At 44.9% G+C, this 23,207-nt stretch overlaps 1 protein-coding gene across 1 annotated transcript; it reads right to left on the reverse strand.

Annotated features, from left to right (window-relative positions):
* Positions 1-567: 567 nt before the first annotated feature.
* On the reverse strand, positions 568-23,193 carry gas2l1 (growth arrest-specific 2 like 1). The gene is made up of 5 exons (XM_041937975.1): positions 21,992-23,193; positions 13,611-13,718; positions 8,176-8,272; positions 6,973-7,282; positions 568-5,465 (listed from the first exon to the last, which is right to left on the reverse strand). Exons 1-5 carry the CDS (start codon positions 22,691-22,693, stop codon positions 3,389-3,391), a joined length of 3,294 nt encoding a protein of 1,097 aa, XP_041793909.1. The 5' UTR covers positions 22,694-23,193; the 3' UTR covers positions 568-3,388.
* Between the last annotated feature and the right edge of the window lie 14 nt (positions 23,194-23,207).

The raw sequence follows: 23,207 nt of genomic DNA on the forward strand, positions 1-23,207 counted from the left end.
TGAGTAATCTAATATTAATCTAATATTGTATCCATGCCTTGTATATCAATTTATACCATTAAAATTATAGCCGTTTCTTATGTTTTGTCCATCCATTGAAACACCTCTGAGAATAAGGCGGTGCTCAACAGTACTACAAACTGCAACCTCTAAAATGACAACAGAGTTGAATCAGCACCTCCCTAAACATTTTAAACAGAAATTGGGCATCACAACCTTCACAAAGGTAGAATTTATTCTAGGTCTCTGCTGTATTACACTACATTAGTTTTAGCTAGCTTTTATTTTGAAGTGTACAATCTGCACTAAGAGGTCCTCAGATATCAACTGGACAAATGCCACAGTATTCTTCATCTTATGCAACAGAAACACTTTCTTTCAAGTACAAAAAGTTAGTAAGTCACTTTGTGCATGAAGAATACCATTGTCATTTTACACACTCACACTCTGGCTTTTCTCCAACAGACACTGCAGAGCTTCCTCCAAATCCATGTCCAATCTGTTCTGCATGCTGCTGTGACCAAAGCTCTACGACAAATTGATCAGAGATGATTCACAAACTTCAGAGGAAAATATTTATTACAAGAACAACTTGACAGCGTTTTCAACTTCAAAAAACAGTGAAATGTTGCAGTATTGCCATTTCATACATACTAATTCCACAATGTCAAGCAATCTGTACATTTTAACTGAAGTTTTAGTGAAAATAACATTAGCAAAAAGAAATTGTCTGATCATGGACATTCAGATTTCGCTGATTAGGGATAGAGAGAAGGAGAGAGAGTTTCATGACATTTGCATGGAGTTGTGCAGGACAAAGATTTTATAAAGACAATCACCCTTTTTTTGTGAATGATAACCAAATGTCATGGCATGTTTGTATGAAGTCACAGTTCACGTAACTGGTAGATTTTAAACGAGTTGATTAAAATGCTAAAGCCAAAACAAATTAAAATTGAAAGCAATTAGAATACAAGTAAAAATCTGTTTATACAGGTGAAACTGATAACCGACAACATATTGGACCAATGTAGCTCTAACAATACTGATACATTATAAATTATTTGTAGCAATGAGGAGCTGGCATGAAATCAAATCATTGCTTATCTGTGTATTTTGACAGTTTAGCTTGTCTGTAGGATCATGTCAGTTTTTAAACTGGCAGCTATTCTCATTATTATTTCTCTTTACAGTATACTGTTCTTTATCTTTAAATACAGGATGTTACTACATGTTGGGCCCCACCTCATTTGGATTTTCTTTAACACTTAATGTCACTTGAGCCCAATGCCGCTTAATTTCATAAATAAATAAATTAGACCAACATCACTCCCCTTTTCACTTCAACTCTGCGAATATTCTCATACAATATGTACACAAATATATGCACACTCTTTTTCTAGCCTACTCACTGTGTCAGTGCCATGCAAAAAGATCTTATCCATGAATGTTTTCTTTCTTACTTACTTATTGACATTGTCCCTACAATCTCTCCGGAGGAGATTTATCAAAACTATTGTAAGAACTTCAAAAACAAATGGCTGCCAACCTCTCTTAACTGGCAACAAGATGTTATTGGAAGTTATGAGGTTTCTGCAGGGTACTGACACTACAATTCCCACATTTCCACTTTCAAATATATTTTACAAAGTCCACATCCGTTAAATACAAAAAAACAGAAGTACAGTAGCTGGAGTCTGGCCTTTCATGCTCTTCACAACTGTGCAAGAGCTCGACGAGAGAACATATCCAGTTACAGTATCTATTATTCATGCACACATGTAGACACTCAAGTCAAAATCATTCTTCATCCATCAAACTTCACCTCATAATACCATTGTTATTGGCTTTAATCAGCACCAGACATGTCATTCCAAAAGTATGGGGGAAAGAGTACTTCTGTGTCAGGAAAACACACAGTATCCCTTTTCACTCTGAGTAAAACGTGTCTTTCTTCATCCACTAGATGTCACCATAGTTTGTGACATGTCTTTGAAATCAACGTGCTAAGTAGGTTATCTGGCTTCTTGTGTTTCAAAACAGCTAATAGGATTCAGAGGCAATAAATTATGGATCTTTACAATGAATTGCACACCTATATCAAGTATAATTTATAATTCAATTTGGCAATGTTCCTCACTTTTTTCCACATTCACACTCAAAACTCTTCAATTTCTATCATGATAAACAGTTCATGATGGCAATGTAGTGTTCCCGAATAGGTCTTAGTGATGTCCAGCAAAAACATTCAAAAACTAACCTGCGAATAAATTTTAAGGCAAAGGGAATCGTCAAGGCATTTCCAACACCAATATTGCATAGCTAAGGCAGCACAGAACTGTTTACAGTGAATATGTACATTAAACTGTATAGTCAATACCTTTTTATATATATTTACAAAATACCCACATCTATTAGTGAGCACATCAACATCTATATACACATTCATTCTCCGAAGTTTTTGACTTTTGCACATGTATGTATGTAGCATTGTTTTCCAGAGTGCAGTTTGGTCAGAGGAAGAGCTCTCCACATTTCTGTTTCAGTGACAATGACACAAAGTAATACAACCTTCACCGCTCCTCATATTTTTACACTTAGTCCACTTAAAATATAGAAATAAAGTTAAATGTTTTACTGCATTAAACATAATGTTGAAAACCTGTAACACAATTAAGAATTTAAAAACAAATACTATCAATCTCGACTACATCAACTGTTGTGAAAAGGTGACGGCAGACATGAATAACAACTGTACAGGGATTGGTAGTGCATGTAATGTTCATGAAGTCGGAAGAATGATGGGGTACCTTTGTCTATGTTACCTATTACTATATTGTAAATATGAGTATAATGAGTTACATGTGAAGACCACTGATGTGGAGACACTGAAAATATCACAGTCATACCAGTAATTTGACTATAAAGGCAAGCTGAGATGCTGTGACAAACCACAAGAGGGAGCCAATCCACGTGACTGGAGGTTTAGTGTTTACGCTATCCATAGAGTCGCAGCTTTAAATCCCTGGCACTTTACCATGCCCCTCAATGGGGCACATGGCAGCACATATGCTCTCTCTCTCTCTGAATCAACCATGAGAATTTCACAAGTGTCTTGCAAAAAAACACCTTATGATTGGCAAAAGCATCCCCATGCACGCATTAAAATTACAGTAAAAGTAATATCAAAGACCATTCCTTTGGTAATAAATAATTTGGCTTGAGTGCAAAATAAAAGCAACGTGATCGCCCTGCAAAATTCAGGGGAGAAACTAAGTGAGAAAGAATGAGTGTTAGACATGCAATGAAAACAGTCTATAGCCCAGTCTTAAGTCTCTTGTTTTTTTACACAGTAGTCAAAGTTCATGACAACAACTCCCTGTTTGTGCTACATCCAAGCTTCAGTGTCCAGGCTCCCCGACTGTCCAGGGTAGGCGCAATCTTTGCTGCCCATGGCTGGGGAACGTGGTTGAGGATGGATCATGTCTGTGAAAGCCTGGTGCAGGCTCTTGCATGTGGCTGGATGACCAGTAGAGTGCGAGCTCTGAGGTGACAGTGGTGGGGTGTGGCATGGGGAAAGCGTGTTGTGAGCCTGCAGATCTCTGTAGCTGACCGGGGTGGGGATACGTGAGGGGCTGTTTTCTGGCCTGTTGTCAATGCGGGGCCTGATCCTGGTTCTCAGTTTGTGCTTTGAGATACAGCCCACCCTGTCTCCTTTCTTTTGCCCTTTCTTAGTGTGCAGCACTTCTCCATCGGTGTCCCCATTGGCCAGGGGTGAGGATGGTGGGGGGGACTCCGAGCGGGATTCGCTCAGGCTGAAGCACATAGAAGAGTTTTCACTAGAGGAATCCTGGAAGGAGCAGTCCTCGGAGGGGGGGAGGGGCACAGGTGACGGACAAGCCTCTGGGGGTGGGAGGTCATCACTGCCGTCACTATTTTCTAGGTCATAAGGTAAGTTTGGCTGGTGATTCTCCAGAGGAATATCTCCTTCAGGCCCTGTGCCCCAGCCAAGCTGATCCTGCTGATCTGTCAGCCCCCCTGTAGGAGGAAAACCTCCATGGTCTCCATTCATATTCCTACAGTGGAAAGCAGGTTGTGAGGGGACCTGATTCATCAATCTGTCTGAGTCTGTGTCTCTAAGACCAGGCAGGGACGATGGAAGGTCCCTCTCTTCTATGGAGCTGGAGATGGCCGGGAGCTTCTTGAGACCTCCTCCACGGCTCCCCCAATGCTCAGGCTCTCCTTGACCAAAGTTGTGAGGTCCTCCAAAATTGTGTCCATGTAGTAAATGTAAGGGGTCCTCCAGTGGGAAGTGACGAGGAATAGTTCTCTTGGATTCCCTGAGGTCAGGCAGAGTTCCTAACTTTGCACCCACATTCAGGGAGGATGTGGAGGAGTTAGAGGAGGAATAAGCAGAGTCAGTGACATTAGGATCAGTGGGGGCGGGCACTGAATGTGTCCCAACTCCCTGTAGGGTTGCTCCTCCTGGGGCTCTGCTAGACACTCCTCTACCCTGCTGTGTATTGGCCAGAAACTCAGCCTCAAAGCTGCGATATAGGTCCTGCTCCCTCTGGGGGTCTAATGCTGGCAGCATCTGGAAGCCAAGGCCCAGTTCTTCCTCCTCTGGCTCCTGGCGCTCCATGCCAGACCAGTTTCTATGGTGACCTCGGCCAGCAGAGCGAGGGCCTTGTAATGTCCGAGGGGAGCGGGCAGCATGATGGTGTGAGTTGCGGGGCGATGAGTGCGGTGAACGCCGACCTCCTGAGGTAACTGGTGGGAGCAGTCTGCCTTTTCCTATGGAGGGTGAGCGAGGGGCAGGAGGTCTGGGAGTAGTTATAGTCTTCTTGCTGGGGCTACTATTGTTGTTTTGAACCGCTTTAATAGGTGAGTTAGAACATGAGGACGACTGCCTCTTACTGAACCCACCACCCATTCTAGGAGAGGATGGGGGCACTTGTTTTGCCCGAAGGTCCTCTCGCCTGTCTAAAGGCGGGGGTTGAGGGTCTCTGTAGCAGGAAGCGGGTCCCGGGCTGGCATCGCTTGACCGTGTACGGCTAGATAACTTACTCTGGCTGTGAGAACGTGGACCATGTACCCTCCTTGGGCCCTCGTTTCCAAGAGAGCGTCCCCTCTCTGTGCGGGATGTTCGCGACCCATCAGAGGATCCTTGTGGTGGGTTGGGTTTGAGTATTGGAGTGAGCGCAGGACGTTCGCGAGACTGGCTGCGTGCACGGGGAATTGAGGGCCGCAGAGATGGGGTCTGATTTCTGCCTCCGGGTCTCTCAATCATATGCTTCCCCTCCTTGCGATTGACAAGCAGGATTACCTCTTCACCAGAACGCCGTGAGGCACCAGAGTACCGCCCTCCTCCTCCTCCTCCTCCTCCTCCTCCCTTAGAGGAGGCTGTGGAGGAGTCACTGTCTCCAGACAGACGTCTTGTCACTGGTAACTTTGTCTCCTTATTCCTACAATGTAGAGAGGAGACAGAGTAATTCATATTTATAGTAATACGTAAACACAGATACTTGCATTACAGCTTTCCTAACCCAGCACACAGCGCTGCCCTGTCTCAACAAGACACTACTCTACTGTCACGCACCAGAAGGAGGATCAGGTTTAACTGTATAATCAGCTCCTGGAGTTCACTTACAGGAAGAACTAACCTAGATAGATTTGATGAGTACAGATCAATAGAGTGTGAATTCTAAACTGAAGACCCAGTAGACTGAGTTATTTGTTTGACTATGAAGATATCAGGTGTACTCATATAGAATTTTATGTGTGGCTAAGGAAATAGCATCTGGTCTGAATCTCAACTTACTATGATTGAGCACATTTGCCTATTTTATTATGTTTATAATATTTCAGTCTATCTACTTTGAATACATCAGAAAACAGTCCTGTGTTTTGAGTTCTGGTAACGAGGATAAAGTGCTGTTGTCATATGTGCCTTTAATTAGAGTCTTATTAAACCGGACCTCAGAAGTTATCCTCAGAAATAAGTTTTCTCGCACAGTCATTTGCCTGCCTGGAGCCCACCTGTTGACCTACTTCCCCAGTTAGCAGTGAACAGTTGTCTAGGGATAGTTGTCAGATTAGTCTTTATCTGGTCTGGCGCACTTGAAAGGGGATGCCCCACCCACATAGGGTTAATTCGAATGAGCTGTTGCTTTGACGTCTGGTCTGAGCCCTCGCTCAGTACAGAAATCATCCGCACATTGGCTAGAAGCCAAAGTAAACTACCATTCAACTCCAAACTGTGTCAAACAATGGCGCCTTCACACACTGACATATAGGGACGGTATGTAACCAGCTTAACCTTTTACCAGCTCCATAAAGAGCAAAAGCAGATCTCATTGTTTTTATAGCCCCTAGGAAGAGTCACATATAATGGTCTTAACATGCCCCTACTCTGATACCAGCAGCCTGGCCGTCACTATATCCCTGATGTGTCACTTCAGAGGCATATCAATCTGATATGTGGCTTCTTTAATCGCTGGCTTCATAGTAATTCAGCCCATCTGTTTGCCATGGCAAGACAAGAAAGGCTTGAGCAACAGCTTGCCCAGAATCACGGCCATCTTTAGGCAGTGGATGGTCTGATGGACTGAGTGTGAAGGGGGGGAGAAAGGCGAGCTGAGTAAACATGTTTGGTGTCTACCTTGCTACCACTAGGATGTGCTGCAGGGTGGCTGCGTGAGATGGATTTATCTGGGCAATGTCACCTGAGATTAGATAAATCTGCTCTGGTCTAATCTGTGATTTCCTGGCATGTGTATTTGTTGTGTATATTCCCAGTTATTTATGTGTGTGTGTGCCTTTCTGTCTGCCTGCTTGTCTGAAGGCACAAAAGAGCAAGCAACAAAACCTGAGCGTGGCCTGCCAGGCTACTTGAGAGAGATTAATTTCTTATCATGGTAACACACTTATCCCAGCATTTATCCGCACACCTGCGTAAACACACACACTCACCTGAGAGGATTAAAGTGGCGGGGTTCTGAGCGGTCTCGTGGCGGCCGTGGGAGTAGAGTGCGTGCTGCACCGGAGTCGAGCTCGGCGGAGCCAGAAGGGTTCTGAGAGTGGCCAGGCCGCGTGGAGGAGGTGGATGCACATGGAGCAGATGGGGGCTCCAAGGAGCGCCTGTCAGGCTGCTTGTAAGGTGCGATGCCATCATTTCGCCAGTGTGGACCTGGGCTGGTGGAGCGTGAGGAGTGGGCACTCGAGGACTTGCTCTGGCCTCCCTGACCTTGGCCACTGGCTTTGGCCTGGTGGTAGCGATGGGCTGGGGGGACAGATTGAAAACAAGTGTTTAAGATAAAGCTCTAAACAACATTGTCAGACAGCCCGTACAAAAACGAAGGATTAAAGTAATTTAGAAGTCCAGAAATAAATCACGGCTAACCACATCAGTATCATCGAGCTCTTGGATAGAAGCAGCAGATAACATTCTTCCCTGAGCCAGAGAGATGGACCCGGCCAGGGAAATGCTGATGATTCCAGCATTTAGGAAGAACATTTATAGAACACAAAAGGCCTTCTTCTGTAATCACTTAATACTCTATGATCTCCAACATGGCCTCGTTTGGTTCGTAATGTAACACCAGTTATGATTGCAGCTAGTGTCAGCTGTCCAGGCCCTTGACATTATCACTCCAACAGCAGTTTGGACCCTCGGATAAGGACGGATGGTCTCACCCAGCATAGTTATGAACACGTAGCACTGTGCTCTGTGCTGCTCATCAAAGTGAATGGTCAGGACAGACGACCAGATTACAGGCAGAAAAGGTCTTTGTGTTGAGGTGAGTTGCTGGATCAGGTGGCAGTGGAGGAATTATAGAATCAGACTGACGACACATTTTTATCACAAACATGCATCATCATAAGACTTAAATTTCCTGGCTGGAAGTGACTCTACTTCATTTTCAGGATGAAAGAGACTGATTGTTTCCAAGCAACATAACAATACCAAATCAGTCTTTAGCAAAAATCAGATTATGTGAAATTACAGAAGTTAGAGTTGCAGAAATTATAGTCATATGTAAAGTAGTCTGAATGTGGTACATCGGATGTGAATGTTTGTTTCTATTTTTGAACACATTACAAATTATGCAACGTCAAGACACAACAATGAAGCTGTTTTGTAAGGGGCTGATGAGGAATAGGAAGTGATCTCACCAAAAGCAGCACAGCGACACGGGTCATGCTTGTCCAAATAGTGCTCTAATGTGTCCCAGCCCCCTCCAACACGCACCATCACATGAGTACGAAGGACCTGAGGGGGGAAAACAGAAAACAAGGCCTCAGCAGATCAGCAGGAAGTAACGTACACATTCATGCTCAAATAAAATGGCTCAACCTTTTGATATACGGCGCTACCACACACACTGCACAAGTCAATAGATATGCAAATTCCACAAGTGGGGCAGCTTGCTGAAGGCTGGCCAGCCTTCAGTGTTACGTAACAGCTAGATGCACCCCTGCCTGTGCCCCTGCCTCTCCCTCTCCGACGCCTCCTCCTTCTCCCACATCACCCCCAGCTGCTGCCATTATGAGGGCTGTTCATTGCCATGCCAACTCACAATTAAACAGGGTATGCTAGCATAATAAAGAGCCAAAGTGCTGTGAAAGACACTCTCTTTTTTGGCATCTCTCTCTCATGCCTCTCAGCTGGCTTCCCCGTGTTTTCAGAGGGTAGTAGTGAGAATTAGCATGGTAACAACTCACCCCTGCTGTCCTCCCTGCGCCTCTCCCCGATAACTGAAATCTCAGCTGAGAGGAGAGGGGGCCTGGATAGCCATAACAGAGGGGGGGGGGGGTGGATATGTCACTTCCTACTCTTCTCTGTTCTTTGAGGCACACACATCCACAAGATCAGACCAAAGAGCCTAACCCCCTCCGGGCAGAGGCTGACTTCGCCGAAGCAACGCAATCTGACTGATGCGAGAGCCCTGTGGATGCACCCCCCTGCCTTGGGTTGTGTAACAGGGTCTGCCAGCCACATGTTTTAAAGGTTGTACCCGTGTCTCAGATGGCAGGAAAGGCAAAGCCATAATGGTACATCTGTGCGGGCTGGCACAGGGTTTATTACCACCGAATCTCACGTGGTGCAGCGTCTCATCTCCGGGTCCCTCGCCGTGGTCAAAGAGAGGCCACAGACGTGTTGGCATGTGCGCCAAAGTCTGACACCGCCTTCTCCCGAACACGATCCATCCCAATCCACTGCAAGTCTTTTCACCAGGCTCGCTCCCCTACTACCTCAAATCCATCAAAACAGCTGATCTGCTTATCTCAATCAGACCTGAGAGTATAAACTGCTTACTCTGCACTGCTCTGGCCTTATGACAGTGACAGGTTTACTGTTTGTGTGATGCTGCGTAGCCATCATGTGCCAGCAGTGACGAGCATGGCTACAGAAGTTTCACATCGTATTTTGATATAAATTTCCACAATAACAACATTATGGCAGATAACAGAGATCCATGTACTGTAGAGGCAACAGGAACAGGAGGAAGAGACTGTTTTCAACAGCAGACATACTTTTGCTTTGCCTACAGAATAGATCTGCTGTTACTACTGACTCTCTGTGATCACTTATTTTAGTTTTTGCATAGTGTACTATAATAGGGGTGTTGATGTGACATAAATCTCTATATAATTAATGCTATTTTTTTTATATAACTATGAAGGAGGAGTAGCTGTCATGGTGGCAGCTACTGGGAATCAAAATAAACAAACATCTTTGTGTAACTGGAGTGAGATAATTACATGACTATGAAGAGAATTATTGAGGGTTCCCAAAATGCTAATTGCACAGTACTAGTTTCCAGACTGTTAGGTCATCATTTAGCTTTCTTTATAGTCAACAGACACCAGAATGTGACCACAGAAACAGTTTAAAGCGACACAAATATTAAACAACAGATGTATATTACATTGTGCAGCTATCATAACCCACTTATTTTTAGGTAAAAACTTGCAGCACAGCAATTGAATGATCAAAATTAAACAGTAAACAGTAACAATAAAAAAACACTTAATTGATTATTGATTAAATCTTTGGCTTATTGCATTCTATATCATTTCTTTCCGTATCCAAGGAGCCCATTATGCCTTTCATATTTTATACATAACGCTGCAGCACTTCTGAGGAGTCTGTTGAGGCAAAATAGATGTTTTGGGACCATGTTCCACTTTAGATCTGTGGCTTAGCTGCCTAATTTCCCAGCCACTGAAGAGGTATCACAGTCTTTACCAGCGTAGAGAGACCCAATCCCTGTTTCTATGGCAACAGTGAACAGAGGGACTTCTTGTCATCATTGCGGGGGCGTGCTGGACCAATTTCTTCCTAAATCTTACTGGTGAGTTCAAAAATTAAGCTCATGGTTGATTTCAGCTGTTGTGCCCCACAACTGAAGGCATCTCCTCCCTCTAGGGAGCGACCTCCCCGGGAACAAAGATGCCTTATTAACTCCCCCCTCTGTTCATATGGCTCGTTCGCCCGCTTGCTCTCTCCACTTCATCCCCTCGTTCAGCCCGAGATCATTGTCAGAGCGTTGGCAGTTGAATAGGGGTTTGTTGGCTTTCAAAGCGGCTGCCCGCTTCCTCCCCTCAGAAGAAAAGGGGAAGTGTGTTGGCTGCACTTGTTAGCTGCTGGGGTATCTGCATAATCACTGTCATCCCCTGTGAGGATTCAGGAGAGGGCGGAGACAGTGTGAAGAGAGCTAATCTGACAAGTCAAAGGCTCACACAGTCGCACACACTGCAAACATGCACATTTAAACATGCCTCTTACGTTAAAATGGCTGTTCCAACAGGCAGACATGGTGAGCGTCCATAGATCAGACACTTCACACTACATCTTACGGACTGTCAGAAAATAATGAGGGGGGAGGATTAAGTCTTTTTATTTTTTCTGAAGACATTTGATTTTTTTTGGAGAGCAGCAAAGGGTCCTTTATTTTTTTCCTCACCACAGATTTATACTGTGGCCTTTCCTCACAGGATAGATTCTTTGAAAAAGGCTTTAAAGCCACTGAAGGCTTTAGTGCGCATAATGTGTAGAAATGTGTGTTTACGATGCACATGGAAAATGCAGGGGAGAACAATCCTGTCTCTTTTTCACTTTATCACAAACAGACACTTTATTCAGCATCACCAGAGAAGTGAAATCAGCTAACTGTGTCATATAAAATTGTCTTACAGTTGAAGTTCAGCCTTTAATAGTTTTTGGCTAATTCCACTTCTAATCTGTGCTTTGGTGGCTATTGTGAAATGATTATTCCATTAATATATGTTAAATAATTCAAATTAGATTACACCATTTTAAATTCTTCATGCTGTGACTCACTCAGTTATTAATGATGAAATGATTTGCACCGACTCAGTTCTACATTTTAAGATGTCTAGGAGAGGGTTGTGCTTTTTTAACAAGTGAAATATAAGATTCAGCTCTTTGCACTCAAGTAATTTTCTACAGTCCCTTACAGTTAGTCCTAATAAATTCAGTACACATGACACCTTTGAAGACTTCTTGAGTAAATGTGCAGCTCACTATGAAGATAGAAAAAGATATTTCCTAGATATGAGAGTGCCAAAAATTTCATCTCATGTCTCTGTCTGGACTAAGCGGTGCCGTGAAAAGTGAAGAAATACTGAGATTACTGCCTGACCAACAGACCTATAATGTAAATTCAGACGACTTGGAATGCCATCCAAGTCCATTAATCGGGCTGAGGATACGTTTTAGGTAAGTGAGACCAAATCGATCCCTCGTATCCACCAGGCTTCCTTCCAGTCCTGTGAGGCTTGATGTGGGCACAGTGGCAGCTCTTAAGATGAAACTGAGACGAACAGTCCAGCAAAACAGGCTACAGCCGAGATAAGGGCCAACCCAGGAAATGATCTAAAGCTCTAATTGTGTCTCACAAACAAAGTACAGTCCTGGGAGAGGGCCAGAAGAAGGCAGTTTGTAAACACTCACATGAGAGAAAGAATTCACGATGCCGTTAAAAACACTGTACAGTCCCTGGGTTTTGATGCAGCCAAGCAGCTGAGTGGTTTATCTGTTGCTACGTAACCTTGTTCTCCTTGAAACAACATATGACACCATATGCCAACACCGTATGGTTCCATGAAATTACTGCAGCCCTCGGAGTCCTCTGTCCTATGGGCCAAAGCTTATAGCTTATAGCTGAACATGGAGTGTAAAACTGACTTAAAGGATAATTCAGGCTTATTACAACTTAGCTCTTTGTTTTTGTAGTTATGGCTGTTGATTCTATTGGAGATCTGACATCATGGCTACAAGAAGTCTAGGGGGGTAAGAAACACTAAAGGTCAGATGAATCAGACCGTTTAGTCCCATAAACCACTTTATCTAGAAGTCAGAAAGTCAAAACGCCAGAAATGTTGATAATAATCACTTAAAGCACAGGAAAACTGTGTGTGCTCAATTACTGAAAATACTGAGGGTAAAAGCTTAGCTAAGCAATCATCAGTGGGTACAAATGTATTGAAATCTAACTTTCGGCAGGTGCTAGGTAACAAAGATCTGCAGACCTCTTTCCAAATTCTGTCTTTTTTCCACATGTACATTTCCACTACAAATAGACTTCTCTAGGTCGCCCTACAGAGTAAAAGAAAAGTAGAAGAAAATAACAATTAATAAACAACAAAATAGCAGTGGATGGGTATTTTTTCATCAAAGTCAAACCAGGAGGTCGACCTGTAAACTGTGATGTGTTATATTTACCACAGAGTGTTTGTTTAAAACCTAAATGATAGTCGTCTTTCTCGCTCTGTCTGGCTTCTCTGTTGTGATGTTGCCTTGTTCCCAGATCTCAGCAATTAACACAGTGAGTACAATGTTATAATTAGTGATATGAATGATGAAACTACTTACCATATCCATTAGGTTAAATGTGCAGGAAATTATATTGTTTTATTAGGCATTAATTATACAAAGAGTAACGTTAAAGAGCCTAATCAAAGGCAGTTTTAGTTTCCAAAGTTGTATTAATAATACTGCAGACATTGGTTCTGTATTAAAAATCATGTTTTAGACACTGAAATTTAGTCAATGAAAGCAATTAACTTGTATATTATATTGTCAGTGAAAAAACTGACAATATAATGTACAATTATTTCCTCCATGTCTGTCGTGCTGTACCTTACTGTATTTTCTCAAGTCAAAACCAGTGGTCAAATAGAAGCTGGGTCTCGAATAATGGCCAGAGGCGTGGATGATACAAACACATAAAGACTGGCCTCGAATACAGACAGATCCACATGAGTGGATAAACTGGTACCATGTTAATGCCTATGGGGACCTTGCAAGTCAATGAGTTTTCCAAAATACACATGTTGCTGCAAATGGTTCACTATAAATACTTACAATACAATACAAGGTGGCTTTTGATTTGAAACACATACAGGAAGAGAGGGAATTAGAAAGAAATGCCTGTTTGCCTTGCTTCAAATAAAAGCCCATTACCTTTTGCAGTTGAGATTAATAAAGGCCCCGGTCACTATTTGAGGAAATATGGGTAATCTATAAAGATGAAAAGCAGTCACAAAGACAGATAATTCTGTTTATGGTGCTGAGGGCCTACCCTTATGAAGATCAACGCACTGGAGTCTCCCACTTTGTACTTCCCCTCCGACACCTTGATCATGGGAAACTGAGCTGGACAGGAACACTGGCCCAGAATCTCCCGCACCTGAGGAGAACAAAACAGATTAACATCCACAGCAGACAAACATGACACACACATCCGAGAGGAACCTGACGGTGATCCCTTCCTGTTCTTCAGGTCAGTGCCCCCACATGAGATCATGTTTAGTCACGTATCTGTAACCGTGGCCAAAGCCCCGCTGGTCCTGAGCGCTATGTGTCAACAACACAATGAGTCTGTTTTATGGTGTGAAGAATGAGCAGTCTTGGCTGCCTGAGCATATGAGTGTGTGCGCGTCATCTTCCTGCCAACTTTTCTCTCCAAGCACATACTGGGTGACAGTGCGCCCCGCCCGGCGTTCTGACCACATTAAAAGCCCTGCCTCATGTCAGCTCTCCAGGTTTTGGTCATTTTGTTCCCCGCAAAGTGTCACAAAAGCACAAAAATACATATGTGGACATGCTAATGAATACTCTCCCTCTCTCCTCATCTAGGCTGTTACACGACAATGTTTCTGGTCGTGACATCATAAACTGAGGAGAGAAAGAGCTCAGAAACCAGACTGGTGATGGCGATGATGTCAGCCGGCTCATGCTGCCAGCTGCGTTTTGAATCGGGAGTCGGTGCCCTTGCTGTGGTTGGGGCTGCTTATTAAGCAACTGGAGTCAGACACAACTGCAGGGTGGAGCAAGACCCGTCTGTGTTGCACAGGCCTGTGCTCTCGCAGGACTGGACAACTTTGATGTTTTTCTTGGCGTGTCTCTCAGACAAAAGGCGTATGCGCACTCGCCGACCACGAGGGAGAGAAAGTAAAGCGGCAAAGTGGACGGAGGAAAGCATGGGAAGAGAGGAAGAATAACTGCTCGACAATTGTGCGTGCAAGGGTGGCCATTACAAAAAGGAGGAGTGTATTTTATTGATATTTGTGAGGTTAAATGACGTGTTAGAGGAAAATTTCAGGTTGTGAGCACCCACCCATTGGCTGTTTACAGTACCTTTCATGCTGTATACAGGGATGAGGGGATATGGTGTGTGTGTGTGTGAGCAGGTCGGCCCATTATGGTGTATTCAGAAGATTAAGGAGGCACCTTGTTATTTTCTTGAAACAGCACCCTTCTTTCTTTCCCATGCTGATTAAAGAGGGTGCTAAGCCTCAGCATCTCACCTGCCTCTCTGTTCCCCCTCTCACCTGCTTCTGTCCGGCCTTCTTTTCTCTCTCATCTGCTTTGTTGTCGACCAGCCTTTATTTTTAGCCCCACCGGACCTATATTTGTCTTTGCTTTCTTCGTTTTGCTTACATTTCTACATCTGCTTGCTCCCTCTCTTTCCCTCCGCTCTGTCACTCCGTCTTTCATTCTGTCAGTAGGTGGACGAGCCCTGTTTGGAAAAACCCCAGCCAGTGAGTTCATGGAAAGACTGCTATGGCAACAGACACACACATAGCCTTAGCCTTCCCTTTTTAACTGTACAGTTTGCCTTCTTTTTTTCACTCTTGCTACAGTAAAGCCTTTCTCTCGGACCAAAACCTCCCCCCGAGCTGTTCAGCTGAGGTCATTCGTTTTCCTCCAGAGGGAAGGTGAAGGACTTGCACACTATGTCTCATGTGAAACAATGAGCACCATTTTAATAATAACCTAATAAACAGAGCTGACATTTGAAATATTTACTCGGCGAAACCTTTGCTATGAAATGTGTGCACTTCCCATGTCTTCGCCGTGTCAACAATGGGTACACTCAAACGCACTGAAACCAAACACACATGCTTTCACACACAAGCATGAGATAAACGGGGAGGGGAGAGAGACAAGGTCACGCAGGAAACATGCGGAAGTGGAACGGGGATACGATGAATTATGGATGCATGCTGGTCAAATGACAGACGCCTTCAGCAAGAACTGCAGATGTTTGAGAAGGAAAAGAGAAAATCTGAAGGAGCGACAGACAACCCACAACACGCCACTATAGTGGGAATCTGCTCTATCTATCTGAAGAGAGGAATGCAGAGATGTTTTGGCTTTAACAGAGAGAGAAACATTTCATTATTGAAATAAAAATGCTACGCTATCCCCTGTGAACTGAGCAGGTGGGCTTGTCTTGCAGCAAGTTTAACAGGCAAGAACATTTAAAGAACATCTTGCTTTAACGATCCCACTGCTGAGATCGCGTCATATCTGCTCAGTGTGAGTCAACAACCTCTCCGTGCTTCTCCTTCCTGACCTGCATGCATCTGAAGGGCCGCTCGTGGAAGCGATAGGCCGAGAATGAGGCCTGAGCGAACCCTGGGGATGAAGAGAGGAAATGGGAGGGGAGAGATAAAGATTTTATTCCCCATTTTCTTCACTGACTTGAAACGTGGCTTAACATACTGCACCAAGACTGTATAACAGCATCTGAACAAAGGAATGTTTTCCTACTCCAATAAGTATATTTGCTGCTCTATGATTTGAACTTATTGGTTGTTATGTGAATACATAAAACAAAATTCTGGTTTTCTGGGTCAGGTTTACAGACTGAGATCCAGCTTTCATAAATGTGCTCTAAGAAGCCGCACATCCACTTGAATACTTGCCAGTTCTCCTTATGAGTCAACAAATGGCGTATGACCACACAGTTTGCTCTGGTGCAGTCATCAAACATAGGTGTGCTGGCCTGCTGTAACTGGCTCCTTTTATGATTGCAGTGTGAAGGATAATTACTGCCAAACTCCAACAATAAAAACTGAACATTACAACAAGTCACTCCACAGGAATTTACACGAGGGTGTTTCCTGGATTTGGCTTAGATTGGGGGGTTTGCGACAGAATGCATGGTATTTTCAAAAGGTAAAGAAAATTGGGAGGATTAAAAGGTTGTATGTCACCACAGCAGACAGTATGTTCAAAAATGACTACAAGACTCTTAGCTTATCCTCTCGCCCCGAGCATCTCCTGTCATGACTGGAAACTTCCTAAGATAAAACAACCTCACCATCAGATCAGCACAGAGACAAGAAAACTATGCCAATGGGGGCGCCTGGTTGGCAGGAGGGAGATTTTTTGGAACTTGAGCAGTTATTGCTTCACCACCCACAGTAAGCATTCCTAAAGCCTGTGAATGCACGCTGAAAAGAGAGATGTGCTACATATCAGGGTCTGTCCTCTCTTAAACCGCTGGCCTGACAGCCCGCATAAACAACCCCTCTGTGGACGGCCATGCAACATCTCATAAACAAGGAGAGCCTCCTTTGCAGAAATGATCTCTTTAAAAAAAAAACAACCTGTGGGCTGCAGGGAGGTGACAAATGACTGAATGAATGATGATTATGTTGGAGCTGCAGCCTGAGGGGACAACCCGGAGAGACCATGGAAATACATGTATTTAGAGACCGTTAGCATGCTGGTCCAACAGGCCAGACCAGCAGAGACGAGACAGAAAAACAGACTTGGGTAACGCCTCAGGGTCAGGTATGTCAGTTAATGCCAGTAACCTTCCACTGGGAGAACATGCAGAATAATATCATAAGTCATGGCTATACACAAACAAAGAATGCATTAAAGCATTAGCTCAACCTGTTGGGAAATACATTTATTTTCTTCCTGGCTTAGAGTTCGATGAGGAAATCACTAAATATAAGGATGCAGTCAGCAGCCGGTTAGCATAGCTCAGCACAAACACTGGAAATAGGGCAAACAGCTAGCCAGGTTCTGTCCAAAGGAAAACAAAATCCTGCTACCAGCAAATTGGCAGCTTATTAGCGCATTACGCCTGAGATATAACCGGTTAATTAAAGAGTTTTAGAGGTGCTGGTAGGAGGATTTTGTTTCTTTTTTGTGTTTTGATCAGGGTGAAAAATGTAATCAGTCTTGCTCCAGGGCAGACCTCAATCACCGTTTCAAAGAAAATATTTTCTGAAAATCAATGCCTGTCTTCTGGCTCCCTGACAAACTGCCCACTGGGGGGGCTGGAAGGGTATAGGAATGTAATGGACATCAAGCCCTGCAAGGTGAATAACTATTATTCATCTCCCTCAATCAAACAGCAGTGTAATCACCCAGTGCAGGAAGTCTGCACCGTCTAAGTCATTTGCCAGTTTGTTTTGATGAGGCTCAAGAACACTCAGCACTCTGAGGTTAGAGGAACTGATGTCCTATTGAGGACAGTCTCCACCTGAAACCAGCACAAGGCAGGCACGGGCAGGTACGGAAAACAACCAGGCTACTCACACAGACAGAAGCCTATTCAGATAAACTCCCAATTAAATGATAATCATGCAAACGATCAGCTGATAGCATCAAACGCTGCATTAAAGACATAAAGCGGGCAACATGCAAAGTGCGGAGTCAGCCGTTTCCACATGCACCCTGCTGCATGGAAAACAGTGAGGAGGGGAGAGATGTGGCCTGTGCTGTTTCTGTGCAAAGTGTAGAGGGTGAAAACAAAAAAGATTTAAAATATTAAACCCCTAAAAACACAAGTGCATGTGATACAGGAGGGAGAAACACTGAAGGATGCCACGCTCTCTCAGCAAAGCGTACGAGTGTGACCCAATGCAAAGCATGATGACCTACTTTTCTCTTTCACTCTAGCTCGCTCTCTACTGTAGCTCTCCCTCCCAGGGTAACATCCATTCCAGTCAGGTTTAACAGAGTGTACAGTAAAGTCACTTTAGGCGCACTATCTGTTGTCTACTCCCCCCTTTTTTCGTTTCCTGAATGCACGAATTGGACCATAAGGTTAATGGAGCAGACTGTCCATATGGACATAATACATGCATTTATCTCTTTGTTTCCCTTTGCTTTGCTCTGCTGGTGTCTCCGTCTAGCATCTTTGATTGAGATGTCAGCCTCGCTGCCTCGCTGCCGTCACTCTATTCACATATTCCTCTTCAGTGCCAGCAACAAGACATATTGTTGTGCTCTTTGCTTTATCATCTCTGGCGGGGACCGGGGTGGGGGATGGGAATGGGGGCTCGCACATATATGAACTAAACAAGGGCTGAATGTTGAAGCCCGGGGTGAGAAGAGACATGAACCAGTTTATATGGCTGAGCAAGAAGAAGGAAAGATGTGCACGAAGGAAGCCGACAAAGGCCGTCATGTTGCACTGCGGAGATGCCAATGCATGTAGCCAACATATGAACAAATAGAGTGTGCATTAAGGGGTCAGTAGGTGTCGCTTAAATTATCACACATATGTCAGTTTGAACAGCTCAGCATCTGTTTTCACAACTAAGCCTAGGGCCTAATTGCAAGACCTACAAAATACACAAAAAGGTCTTTTTTTGTGGGCAGATGACCATGTTTCTATACCCTCAGCTGCTTGCAGCATATAGTAACAAATCATAATCCCTATACGATAGGCGATATGAAAGAAAATCCCTTGATGCAAAGGATGAACTTTAAGTGGACTTATAGCAATGTTAACCAGCTGCTGACTCCAAGTGTGAGAAAAAGGAACATGTATCATTGACTCAAATTGTGACGAAGGAAATGCGACAGTGGTCACTTCCTCAACTTCAGAGAGGTGGACCGTCCCACGCTGAGATGAGTAATAACATACGTCGTGGAAGATCAGTGGGAGACACAGCGGTGGTGAGTGTTATCACCAAGAGAGCGAACTGGATAGACAACAGCTTTCTGAAGATTAACTACCTATTGTACTGTTGATGTGACACATCAACTGCCTGCATTAATAGCCTGGAGTTCACTGAGTCACTTTATTGTGACATTAGCCGGGCGTACTGACGACAAACCATAGTTACAATATTTGCTGCTACGTTTTCACTGTGATTGTTGAAGAGCCAGATGTCCTTAAAGGGACTCATCATTTCAAATGATCCTTGTGCGTATATGCAGACTACTACACTCATTAGAATAATGACCTGTAAGCCTATTATCACTACACTTGTATTGTCTTGTTGAACTCAGCAAGAAGATTAGTTTGATCATCCAACTACCACACAGCGTAAACAGCTGCCGAACTCACTGAGATGCTCTGAAAGTTTTAAAGAAATAGTACCAGAATTTAAAGTTGGTCAAATTTTCTGCTTGAGATTTAGTCACATTAGGGCATTGAGGTGGCGCGTACATGTAATGACAACATCCTGGGTGATGTTTTCCCCCAAAATCTATGATAATAATAATAATATTAAAACTAAATGGAAACTTTGCAGTGTTTCAGTTTGCACAAGCACATGAGGCTGCTGTGCACATCTCTGTGAGAGTTAATGGCCTTGTAATTGATTGATGACAGTTCATCTATCATGTTATTGGATATGAATAGAGAGGCGGCTCGTGGACAGGTTGATAAATGATCTATCGCTTTATAAGCAGGTTCAAAATTACGTTCTCGTGAATAGTAGCTCAATGCTGAGAGAAATCGTTAAACAATGCTAAAAACAATAATCTTTAAAAGAGTCAAACCATCCTGTGAAATATTGTCCATCTCAGATGATGCAGGAGAGTCGCCTCGGCCTGCCTGCCTGCCTGCCTGCCTGAGGGTGGCAGACACACAGTCTGCTGTCACAACTGTGGTCCGATGAAACCAAACCCTTTAACTGTCTTCCTCATCCTCCCTGTGAGATACTCATGACTACAAGCAGTGAGGTTTCCAGCAATAACGAGACACTAATCTCTTGTAAGGCCCCTACGTCAGACGGAAATACAAAGAGAAGTGCACACAAGCATTCTGCAGGATAAACTTGTGACCGATGTTACCGAAAGCCCGATGCCTCGCAGCGAGGAGTGAGTGGGTCGCCCATTGAGCAGATATCGATCAAACCATGTAAAGAGAAAACGTGGATTTCAATTTGATTGTTTCCTGGAAAATATACTACAATCCAAGATATTAAAAGGTTATTCAGTGGAAATATGTCTCACTGCAGGATGCAGCAGCATGAGAAACTGACCACAAGCGGTTGAAGCCATCAGACAGGCTGAGCTAGTACAAGTTAGGAAACACTGTAAAGCACCCTCCATGGTTCTGGACTATTTTAATATTGCGGCCTCACATCTTAGCACCACTGTGGTTTCTCATTTGAAGAGCCTCATGTTGCTGATGTGGGCTGGTTTCTAAGGCTGACAGGGAGGGTGGAGGACATGACTGGGAACGCCAGTCAAACGTGTCTGTCAGTCACTGTCTGATGAGACATGTGTCAGGGCTGGTGACAGAAGAGGAATAAGACAGGCATGCGCTCTGTGGCTTTTCCTGTGATCATTTTTGCCCCAAAATGTAGTCTGCTTGTATAATCCTCAGGACTCAGTCATATGAGCGAGAGTGTGCAGGACTCAGACAGTCTGGGTACGAACAGCGCACATCCTCCTCCACATGCTCTCCTATTTCTGTCTGCGGAGGTCACACCAGAAGCGCTCCGCTCTGCTGCCTGAGCAGCGTGAGTGTGACTCCCCTCCTCCCTTCCTCTGCTGTCCCTCACATCTCTGGTGCCAAAGACGGACATTGTTCCCGTCGTCAACATGAAAACATTGACTGCTCCCCCCACTCGCAGGCCCAGCACATGTTCCGCCGGTCGGCCTGCTCGTTAGCTCTGCCCTGACAAGATCTTTGCATCTCTCATGTGCGGCAGGCGGAGGCAAAGGTCAGTCAGTTCAACTGGGCGGGTGACGAGAGCTGATGGTTTGAATTCCACAGGAGGGGAAACGTATCAGAACCAGGCATTTTCAGCAGTGTTAGTAGAGGAGCTGCAAATATAGCACTTCATCGCCTGCAGGATATTGCATTGATTATTCTTGATGGATGAGCTCAATGGAAGAGGCCGTCTGTTTAGAGGCCGAGCTGACACTTCTACAGGAATATCAGCAGGAATATCGCTGACTTGACCCTTGCCTTCTCAGGGCAAGGAAGCAAGAATCTGGGAGTCAAACACACAGTGACCCTGCAGGTGAGCAGGAATTTCACAGCACTGTCATGCACAGCTGCATGCACACACACCCACACCACAGGGGATGCACAGCCTTCTCCATAGCACTGGCATGATATTTTCAGAAAGGGTGCTTCACTTTTGACACATTTCTGTTTTGCTGTGGGAGAGGTTGGTCCTCTATCAGCTGCTTTAGCGCCAGACAAAACACCCAGGGTGATATTTACATCTGCCCGAGGCCAGAAGGCGTGAAGTCTGTGGGAAACTGTATTTCACATTTGTGTTATGAGTGCTGATGATTAAGCTGAGTGGAAATTGAGCTGTAAGATGACTGAACTGATATAAGATGACTTGCATGAATCATTATGGAGCTATGATACATTCTGGGCTTCTGTGGAGACAGTTGGGGTTATTCAGAGCAGTTTAATATACACTGGCTTGTGTTTTTATCTTTTCAACTCACCAACTCATCCAAATTTCGCATGTCACATAGAACTCTCTTCTGCTGCCAGATGAACGGCTCAGGATCAGGCTCATCCTCATCCTCCACATTCTTACAGCTCTCCTTCCGACTGAAGCACCTGCTGGGCGGGCTCTGCTCCACTGGCTCCCCCGCATCGATCCGCTGGCTCTCCTGGTCCCGGATCTCCTCTTCGATCTCCTCCTCCAGCTGGATCAACATGGGGGCCAACATGCCGAATTTGGACCCACGTCGCGCCACCTCGAGGAGGCACAGGACAAAATTCTTCTCGTTGCATCTCTCCACCAAGTCGTTGGTCTCAAACATGAGGACGTCCTTGATCCAGAGCTCCTGCCTGCACCAGCTGATGAAATTGGACACGTTATCCCGCGCCAGGAACGAGCCGGGGACAACGTTGCGTGACTGAAAGACAACATCTTTAGACGGCACCTTCATGGACTGTGCAGCCTCCGGGTATTCCAGCTGGAAGTCCTGCGCTGCGCGGTTCACGTTGTTGGCGTGCCGACAGAGGGCACAGCCCGTCTCCAGCCCATCCATGAAGGTGTCCGCAGTGATATCTAGGTCGTACAGGGTGTTCAGCCATTCAGCCAGATCCTCCTTCATGGCATACAGGTATTCTTCGCTAGATTTAAAGGGCCGAATGCTCTTGGAGGCGGCGGACTGGATGTTGCTCTGATCAGCCATATTGTCGGATTGTGTAGCCTATCAATAAAGTCTACTTGATAATTCCCGATCTCATTGCACAACTGCGCTCCAAAGCCTCATCCGCGCAATGTAGCGAAATAACCGTGTGGATGCACCCATGCCGATTTGCATGCGTGGTTTCTTATCGGGGCTCCTTGAAACCGGGCTTTGTGTTGTCAGAGGCATATCTGGATGCGGAGTGGCCGTGGCGCATGCATGCGTTTTCCGGATGTCCCTGCGAAACCCGTTTCCTTTAAAGAGCGCATCGCCGGGTCCCGGAGTGGGAAGGAGAGCGGAGCAGTCCGGGACGCCGATACACACCCATGCGACGAGCGGTTAATCCGCCCGGCGGCCGGCGGGTCCTCTCTCCGGCAAAAATCCACGTGTCACCATGTCTGTGCGTCCGCTCAGCTCCGCATCGGTGAAATCACGACCGCTGAGCAGCACCGAGCCCGCTGCTCATCCTCCCCGCACATAGGCCCGCCTCTCTGGATGTGTTGACCTGCTCTAGCTT

The sequence above is a fragment of the Chelmon rostratus genome, chromosome 5, assembly GCF_017976325.1.
Source record: "Chelmon rostratus isolate fCheRos1 chromosome 5, fCheRos1.pri, whole genome shotgun sequence".
Lineage (NCBI taxonomy): Eukaryota > Metazoa > Chordata > Actinopteri > Chaetodontiformes > Chaetodontidae > Chelmon > Chelmon rostratus.